The 9781-nt window shown below is 56.0% G+C and overlaps 1 protein-coding gene across 1 annotated transcript in view; it reads right to left on the bottom strand.

The window, feature by feature from the left end:
• Positions 1-9556, bottom strand: part of NPR2 (natriuretic peptide receptor 2) — a gene marked incomplete at its 5' end in the record, with an annotated part of 20896 nt that extends 11340 nt beyond the window's left edge. The window contains 3 exons of the mRNA XM_015411397.1: positions 1882-1995; positions 3907-4109; positions 9231-9556. Of these exons, the coding sequence (XP_015266883.1) occupies positions 1882-1995; positions 3907-4109; positions 9231-9556 (643 nt within the window). The remainder of the gene's footprint in view (positions 1-1881; positions 1996-3906; positions 4110-9230) is intronic.
• Positions 9557-9781: the final 225 nt, after the last annotated feature.

Here is a 9781-nt window from a genome sequence, read left to right as displayed (position 1 = left end):
CCACCCCCAGGCCAGAAAGCAGCCCCCCCACCTCCCCCCCCACAAGTGCCATCCTTCCCAGAGAGGCCAGGCGGGGAGTTCTGCCGCTGGACGCGGAGGCCCCTGCTGATGGAGCACTGCTCTTTGGGGGACAGGCAGGACCCTGCCTCTGAGCCCGTGAGCCTCAGCCCTCCCTGGCCACAGAGAAATGCAGGGGGGCCCCCGAAATAATTGGGGCGATGGCATATCCTGTGACTGCAACTCAGCGGCATGACTGGCTGGCGGCAGAGCGTGGCGCATGCCAAGGGCAGACTCCGTGCCATCTGCGAAGGGCAGGGGTTGGCCCTGGGGCGTCTCTCCCCCCCCCCATCTGCTCATCTTCGCAGGTCCCTTTGCTCAGCTGGGGACAATGGGGGGGGACTCCCAAGTGGCTGCAAGCCCCCCCCCCTCCGGGCAGGCCGGGACAGCTTGAGCAGCCAGCTGAGGGACGTGCCAAAGTCACAGCTGGCGCCTGCCTGTCTGAGAGGGGGCTTCCTGCTCCCCCACCTTCCCAGAGTCCATCTGGTGCGTGCTGCAGCTGGACCCCAGGGGGGCTGTGCACACACCCCCTACAGACACACACACAGGAGATGGCCTGGCTCTCGGGAAGGAAGGAAGGGGGCCCCAGAGCCCAGTTCAGAGACCCCCCCCCGCCTTTGAGGAACTCGGTGTGACAGGCAGAGGGGCCCCGTACCACGCGGCCCAGCAGAGTGGACGCCAATTCCCAGGGCGGGGAGGGTCCCTCCTGAAGCGCCTTGGGAGGAAGAGAAGGAAGAGATCTCCTGGGCCGCCAGGCACCCAAGTCAGCCTGCCGAGGGACCAGAACCTCCTTTCCCTTCGGACAGCGCAGACTCAGCAGGAGGGGCCCGACGGCGGCGGCCAACAGCCAGAGGAGTCCCCTTTGCCACCCAGCAGGACCAGGCGGCCTGGGAAATCAGGCCAGCCAGAGACTCTGCAGGCGGGCCCGGGGCGGGGACTGTGACGTGGTCTCCGGGGCTCTGCAGGGCTCAGGAAGGACATGGCTGGAGAGCCAGACCGACGTGTGCCCTGTGTGTGGCCGGCACCCGCCTGCAGTCCCGCTGCCGCATTTTGGGCCCCAGTCACGTCGGACGCTCCACAGAAGCAGCCCCGTGCAGAATGCGCTGCAGTAGTCCAGGCCCCGGGGGGGTGGGGGCCCTGCAGGGGCAAGGAGCACTGCAGGCAGCCCGGCACATCCCAGGAGCAGGAGCTCCAGAGACAGGGAGGGAGGGAGGGAGGGAGGGAGGGAGCAGGGCCCTTCCACCGCCAGTCTCCCCCCACCCAGCACTGAAACCGGGGAGCACACGCACGCACGCCTGCAGAGGGGGCGGGGGGCGGGGAGGAGCGTCTGCTCCCTTCCTCTCCTTCCACGGGCGCCAGAGAGCACCAGCCGCTCTCGCAAAGGCAGGACCGGGAGAGAGAGGGTGCAGCCCCTCGGGATCACACGCAGGGCACGGGCAGGCGAAAGGACATTCGGGAAAGGACTGGAGGCGGCCAGGCAGGAAGAAGAGAGCAACACCACCAGCCAGGCCAGGGCAACCCTCCGGCCAGGGCAGATGTCGAGCCAGCATTTTCATCCTGGTGCATCAAGGCGCCCTCTGGGGCAAAGACATGGCTGCGGTCTCCAGTCGTCCCCAGGGTTGGAATTGCGGCCATGAGGCAGGCTCCCAGCGGCAGCGAGGGAGGGAACGGATTTCTGCCCGGAAGGCTGCCTTCTCTCCCTCCTTACGCTTCCCGCCAGAGGCCCCAGAGGCTCGATCTGTCTGTCCCACGGGGGCAGGAAGCAGGGGAAGAGTGCAGGCAGGCAGGCAGGCAGGCAGGCAGGCAGGCAGGCGGGGCCTTTACCAGCGAGGCGTTGAGCTCCACGCCAAACTCTGTCCGGGCACGCAGGATCAGCTGCTTCTGGAAATGCTGGTACTCGGGGGTTTGGGGCTCATGATATGTGATCACCAGCACCGTCTGAAACGAGAGGGGGGAAGTTGCGGGGTCGTATCGGGGCCAGGCCTCACGCTCCCAAGGAGGCCTTTGGAGAGAAGATGAGAGGGGCCCTTCTGGATCACGCCAGGGAGCCTCCGCCCGGCCCAGCATCCTGTCCACACAGCGGCCAACCAGAGGCCCTTGGGAAGCGGACAAGCAGGCGGCAAAGGCCTCTGGGCACGTCTGCTGCGGCCCCCGGATGCGGAGGAGGATCCCTTTCGTCAGCCAAACCGGAAGGCGGAAACCCCAACGCGGAGGAACAACAAAGCGGTGTGCCCGGAGGCTGGGTGGGAGAAAATGATGGGAAATGGATTGAATAAAATATATATGGATGAAAGAAAGGGCACTAAACCCCTACTTTTAAAACAGAGGCACATTCTGCCCTTGGAGCAGCAAACATTTGGTCTAAGATGGCCTGAATCTATGTAAGCATGATTCAGTTCAATATCTCTAGGTTTTTGGGGTTTTTTTTTTAATTTATATTTTATTAATCATTTCCAATACTGTTACAACAGTGTCCGGCAATAAATAGCGATACAAAAACTAGATAACATTCAATGAGGGTACAGAAAAGAAGATCACAGGTTTTCATTAGCCAGGTCATGTAACTAAAATCAAGAAGTTCAATACAAACAGGAAATTATGCTAACTTTAATTCCACACACAGCAAAAATCAGTATAAATATCTCTAGGTTAAGAGAAGAGGGAAGAGATTGGATGTATTCCCCTTGCCCTTCACTACCCAAGGGAGTCTCAGAGCGGCTGACAAACTCCTCTCCCTTCCCCTCCCCACAACAGACAGACACCCTGTGAGGGAGGTGGGGCTGAGAGAGCTCTTGACAGAAACGGCTCCTTTTCAAGGACAGCTCTTGTCAGAACCATGGTTTGCCCAAGGCCATCCAGCCAGGTGCAAGTGGAGGAGGAGTGGGGGATCAAACCCGGTTCTCCCAGATTAGAGTCCTCTGCGCACTTAGTCACCAAGCCAGGAGCTGTGGCTGACAGGGAAGAAGCGGCCCACCCTGTGCCAAGAGGGAGCCGCAGTCCCTGTCAGGGCAGGCTCGGGCCATTCCTGAAGACACTCAAGCCGTTTTGGCAGCTCAGGTTTCTACCAAAGCAGGACTTGCAGGAGAGCAGGGAGCAGCTCCCCCCTGCCTCCAGGCCCAGATACACCTCCCTCCCCCCGTGGGCCAAGGGTCACGGAGGACTCCAATTCACACACGTCAAGCGAGATGCGGAAAACCTCCCCGTTCCTGCTGGAGGGAGGGAGGGGGGGGGGGTGAGAGGCAGGCCCCACCCGGGAGGTCCCTCTCCCCAGCAGAGGAGGCACCACAGCTCAGGCCTGACTCACCAAGGAGGTCTCCGTCCCACACGGGCAGATGCACAGGGCCCAGCGGGGCTTGCTCCGTCCTCAGGGAAAGGCTCTCTGCACTTACTCAGAGTCACTGCTGCTCTTGTGAGCCAGTTTGGTGTCGTGGTTAAGTGCGCGGACTCTCATCTGGGAGAACCGGGTTTCCAAGTCACCAGGCCGTAGTTCTGACAAGAGCTGTCCTTGAAAAAGAGCCGTTTCTGTCAAGAGCTCTCTCAGCCCCACCTCCCTCACAGGGTGTCTGTTGTTGTGGGGAGGGGAAGGGGAAGGAGTCTGTAAGCCGCTCTGTGTGAAGGGCGGGGTATAAACCCAGTCTCCTCTTCTTCTTCTCTTCTTGTGACTGCTTCACATCTCCTGGGGCTGAGCTGTGGCTCAGCATGTTAAATGTGGAGCTTCTAAAAATCCCACACACACCCCAAGCCGGCACTGCAACACGCCCACGGGGGTGACACCTTTGGGGGAGCTTCTCCTCTGTCGGCTTCCTCCCCTCCTCCCCCCCCACTCTAATGCCGCGGTGGTGGTCTTACCTGGAAGGCCTCCCGGAGGGCACTTGGGTCTGGGCCGTCCTTGCTCTGCCAGGGCTTGGCTGCCCCCCGATGCCCCTCGGCACGCAGGCTTTCCCCAAAAACGTCCACGTAGAAGAAGACGTAGTCCCCGTTGGTCATGCTCTCACACTGGGCCAGGCGCATGATCTGGTGCAGCATCTCCAGTGGCCCACAGATGTAGATGACTGAGGAGAAACCACACAGAGGCCCCCAGAGGGGTCAGGTACAAAAAACGCCAAACGGAAGGGAAAGGAGCTCAAAAACACGACGACGGGGGCAAAGTCATGACCGGACAGACATAAAAGGCAGAGTAATGGCCAACTGTGTCTTCGGTTCAGGACAACGTGGAACCTTGAGATAATTAGAATAGACGGTGTGTCTCATGGCGACCCTGTGAATTAGTGTCTTCCAAAATGTCCTCTGTCGTTAACAGCCATTCTCAGGTCTTGCAAGCTGAGTGCCTTTGTGGCTTCCTTGACTGAGTCACTCCAACTTTCCCTATCCTTACTGTCTTTTCCAGTGACTTTTGTCTTCTCTCCTTATAATGTAACTAAAGCATGATAGCCGCAGTTCAGTCATTTTAGCTATCGAAGAGACTTCAGGCTTGATTTGAGCTAGAGCCCGCTGGTTTGCCCTTTGGGCAGCCCACGGCAGTGTTCCCTCTAAGTTGAGTCAGTGTGAGCCAGCTCACAGATTTTTAGCCTCCGGGTCACACGTTTTTGTCTTAGCTCAGGAAGGATGGGGCTCCAGAGCCAACTAATTGATGCAGCAGCCACATTGCTTGCTCACAACTTTAACGCCAGTAGCTCGCAAAGGAGAATTTTTGCTCACAAGACTCCACAGCTTAGAGGGAGCATTGGTCCACGGTATCCGTCAAACTCTCCAACACCACATTTCAAAGGAATCAATTTTCTCCCCATCAGCTTTCTTCATCGTCCAACCTGGCTACTAAGAACATAAGAGCATAAGAGACTGGGGAAGAACAGAGGACAAGTGCGAATAGTGCTCTTCTTAATGACACAGCCAGATTAAAACCAGAAGAACAGATTACACAGGAATCACATGACTAACGTGTATTTGCAAATGGAAGGGTCACTATCCATCCATAATATGAACCATGCAAAATATGAAAATGTCAACCCAGGGTGCCTCTTTCCACTGTAAATGCACTCCCTTGTACAAAAACAAGAAAATGACACACAGTAGCTTTATTTATTATTTATTATTATTTCGATTTCTTATACCGCCCTAACCCCCTTGGGGGTCTCTAGGCGGTTTACATGAGATGTGCTAGTCACAATGCTTCCTAACTTGGGCCACATTTTGAACAGGGAATGGGACTGCCTACCAGGCACCCATGTAGAGGCTGCTGTTTTTTCTTTCGGCTCGGCTCTTCCTCGGCAGTCTCGGCGGCGGGATGCTCTTTTTCTGGCGCTCAGGCGGGTCAGCTTCCAGCCCGCGATTCCCGTCTCTCTTAGGCCTCGGCTGTGTCCTACAGGCTCCGCCGCGCCTTCAGATGATGTCATCGCTTCCTTCCACCTCCGCCGCCGACAGCCGCCCTGGTGTTCTTGTTGCAGGCCACCAGGGATCGCTCCTCTGGCTCTGTCTCTGCGGCTGCACCACGCCGTCTCTACTCTGCTGCAGCCTGGTCTTGCCGCCGCCATTGTTGCCACCATTGCCGCCGTTGCCTTGGCCGTCGCCGCCTTCCTCCACACACCAGAGGCGGGTGCCCCCTACCCTTCTAAGGGTAGGTACCCATTTCTCTACTCGCATTTAATTACTTGCTTTCGAGCCGCTGGGTGGGCCGGAGCTGGGACTAGGGTCGGGAGCTCACCCCGACCGTGGTGATTCTCGAACAGCCATAGCGGCTGCTCGAGTGTTGTTAAAGGCAGGCGTTCTACCGCCTGCACCACCACTCCTGTTCTAATTATTGCTGTCTACCTCTATACCTTTAATGTACTGCATGTATTTACAGCTGGTTATTATCATAATAAATCAGGTTTTTTGGTAATATCATTATGCAGACTGTTATGAAGACCCAGTGCCTTCCAATCCAGCACTAGCCTTGACTTTTGCACTTACTCTCTCTACCATCTCAGTTTTCAAGACTTCAGCAGAACTGTTAACAAGAGGAGGTTCTGGAGGTCATCCAATCACAGAGTTGCTATAAGCTTGACAGCAGGCAAGACATCAGACGCCCACATGCGGGTCTTCCCACCCATCACGCGTTATCAAGAAGATACAGAGTCCTTCAAGATGGCCTATACAGTCTTTATGTAATCTGACAAAGGCATAGTGAGAATAGCAAAACACGTACCCAGGATCTCATGATTTACCCCTTGCACATGCTCAGCTGTGGAAAGAATGTTTATCTGTACTATATGTTATTCTGCATTGTTCGTACTACTGGTGTTGAGTGTCCCTTGCATTTGCAACTACACAACAGTAGTTTTACTCCTGTGTAATTTATCCTTCCTATTCCAAGGTCCTATGTTATTAGCGCTGAAGGCTGAGCACTGAAGAATAGATGCTTTCGAATTATGGTGCTGGAGAAGACTCTTGAGAGTCCCTTGGACTGCAAGGAGATCAGATCAGTCAACCCTAAAGGAAATCGATCCTGACTGTTCCCTGGAAGGCCAGATACTGAAGCTGGAGCTCAAATACTTTGGCCACCCAATGAGAAGGGAGCACTCCCTGGAGGAGACCCTGATGGTGGGAAAGACTGAAGGTCAAAGAGGAAGGGGACGGCAAAGGATGAGATGGTCAGACAGTGTCATAGATGCAACAAACATGAAATTGAGCAAACTCCGGAGTGCAGTGGAAGACCGGAAGGCCTGGCGTGATGTGGTCCATGGGGTCATGAAGAGTCGGACTCGACTGTGCGACTGAACAACAACAAATATTATCTTGAACCATCTATTCCAGGCAAGGTTAGGCATTAATCTGCCTCATATTCCTATCAGATACAAAACAGAAACAGAGGTCCAGGAGGGCAGGCAGTTGTGTGGGGGCGGGAAATGGGTTCAGTAGCCACTGGGGGTAGAGCAAATGGATAGACAGAGCTCTGAGGCACCCAGTGAAGAGAAGAACAAGAGGAGATTGGATTCGGAGTCTCAGAGTGGCTTACAGACTCCTTTCCCTTCCCCTCCCCACAGCAGACACCCTGGGAGGTGGGTGGGGCTGAGAGAGCTCTTGACAGAAACTGCTCTTTTTCAAAGACAGCCCTTATCAGAACTATGGCTTGCCCAAGGTCATCCAGCCAGGTGCAAGTGGAGGAGGAGTGGGGAATCAAACCCGGTTCTCCCAGATTAGAGTCCGCGCACTTAACCACGGCACCATGGGCAACAGGCTCTGGGCAGACAAGAGGAAATACCTCTTGACTCAATGAGACATTAAAATGTGAAAAAATTCCCCGCCAGTGGAGGTCGTGAGGATTATGAGTATAGATGCTTTCAAAGGAAGATTCAGCAAAGAAGTGGTGGAAAGACCTGTTACTGATACAGCAGCATCAAATGGAGTAGTTACTACTGAAATTCTTTCTTCTCCCTCCCTGAATGCTCACCTAAATAAATCTGTATCTTCCCAGCACCAAAAACATAGGAGGAGGAGGAGGTGGGGCTTATACCCCATGGCCCTTCAGTACCCGAAGGAGTCTCAGAGCGGCTTACAAACTCCTTTCCCTTCCCCTCCCCACAACAGACACCCTGTGAGGAAGGTGAGGCTGAGAGAGCTCTTTGAAGGACTGCTCTTTCCAGAACAGCTCTGACAGAACTATGGCTTGCCCAAGGTCATCCAGCAGCTGCAAGTGGAGGAGCGGGGAATCAAACCCAGTGCTCCCAGATTAGAGTCCACGCACTTAACCACGACACCAAACCATAGGAAAGAGGATGCCAGATGAGTGCATCTGGAGAGGGAATTCCACAGATTTGGCTTCACCACTTAGCCCCCGCCCATCTCCCATCTTAAGAACCTCAGAAGAGCCCTGCTGGATCAGATCATTGAGAGTCCATCTAGTCCAGCATATCCTGTCTCTCAGACTGGCCAACCGGTTCCCCTGGAGGGCCAACAAGGGGCCTTGGCCTTCCCCTGACGTTGCCTCCTGGCTCTGGGATTCAGAGGCCAAGCTCCGCGTTCAGCCTCCGCCACCACGGCCAGTAGCCACTGACGGGCCTCTCCTCCTCCCTGAACCTGTCTTGACCCTCCCGGAGGCGTGATCCCAGGGGGACTGAGAGGCTGAGGAGCATGGCCGCCTGCAGGCCTCAGGCTGGGCTGCCAATGGCCCTGGGCAGGCCTCCGTTTCCCGGGCAACCCCTCCCCAAGAAGCCCCGAGAGCAGAGCAGGGGCTCGGGCGGGTGGGGGGGGGGGGAGGAGGCAGGAGCCATTTCCTGCGGAGCCTTCATGGGATGTGGAGGAAGGTTTCTCCACGTTAATTTCTTGACTTCTACTGGAGCAGCACACAAGAAATCAACAAAAGACTGATGAGTCCAACCACCACTGACCAAGGTGCCGTCCTTAAAGCGGATCCCCTTAAACCATATTTTTTTTCATAATGTGACACATTCTCTTGCCTCCGACCGGCTACACCCCGCCTGCCAAAACTCATCTGTCAATTAACTATCCTGTCAGTTTGAATTTCTGGAAGTAGCTGGTCCATTAGTGGTTCTTTGCCCTCTTGTTCCATCAAGGTAGTCCCGGGTTTCCAGAAACCCCCCCACCAAAACAGTTTACCAACGTTGCTGCTCTCTGAGCGACCTGAGTAGCGCTGCCCATCCCTTTTCCACCGCCCGACCCTGCTCAGTTCTTTCCGGGGATGGTCCCTTAGAAAGGCCAAGTACCCCGAGACACTTCTGCAGCTGGGTCTCGGGCACCACTGATCCCGCCCTGCAGATCTGGGAAACCTCCCCCCCCCCACCCCCGGTTTGGGATTTCGCGCTCTGCCTCGTGTTTCATAAACGATACGGAACCAGAACCGTTTGGTCTTCAAAAGCGGGAACAAGAATTTTTGCTCACAAGACTCCACACCTTAGAGGGAGCATTGGTCCCCCCCCCTCTCACTCTCACACACACCCATACATGCTCAGAGTTTCTGCAGTCAGTGAGCGCAGGCAGGTGGCGCAGGCAGTTAAATGCCTGCATTGTAACATCACCGAGCAGCCACTGGCTGTTCGAGTACCACCGTGGTCGAGGTGAGCTCTCGACCTTCACCCCAGCTCCCGCCTACCCAGCGGTCTCGAAAGCAACTTAATTGCAAGTAGGTAAATGGGTACCCACCCTTAGAAGGGTGGGGGGCACCCTGTGTGGCTGGCTGAGGACGGCGGCGGCAATGGCGACAATGATGACGGCGGCGGAGAACCTGGCGTGGACGGCAGTGACGGCGTGGCGGCAGCGAGCGGGCGCGATCGGGAGGTGCGCGGCAGAGCGATCCCTGGTGGCGAAGGAGGAGTGCACCGACGGCTGCTGAGAAGGACGAGGGGACGTGCACAGGCGCCGAGCACCAGACCAGCGGAGCCAGAAAAGGACATAGCTGGGCCGGAAGTAGGCGAAGCCGCGCGTCTGGGAAGAGCGCACCACCACCGAACGCCAGAAACAAGACACTTCCGCCAAGTCCCAAGTCCCGTCTGACCAAGTCGAACTGCCCCGACAGAGAGAACAGCATGACATGCCACCACAGAGGGGGTGCTGGTAGGATGTCCCTCCCCTATATACATTGTGCCCGTAGTTAGGAAACAGAAACGGTGACTAGCACCAAGAAAAACTTGTAAGCCGCTCAGAGACCCCAACTATGGGATTAGAGCGGGGTATTAAATTGAAAGCATAAATAAATAAATAAATAAACTGTCAGGGACTGGGGTGGGGT

The sequence above is a fragment of the Gekko japonicus genome, unplaced genomic scaffold, assembly GCF_001447785.1.
Source record: "Gekko japonicus isolate JY-2015 unplaced genomic scaffold, Gekko_japonicus_V1.1 scaffold2978, whole genome shotgun sequence".
Lineage (NCBI taxonomy): Eukaryota > Metazoa > Chordata > Lepidosauria > Squamata > Gekkonidae > Gekko > Gekko japonicus.
Note: the sequence above shows the minus strand (reverse complement) of the source record. Positions and strands in the feature narration are given on the sequence as shown.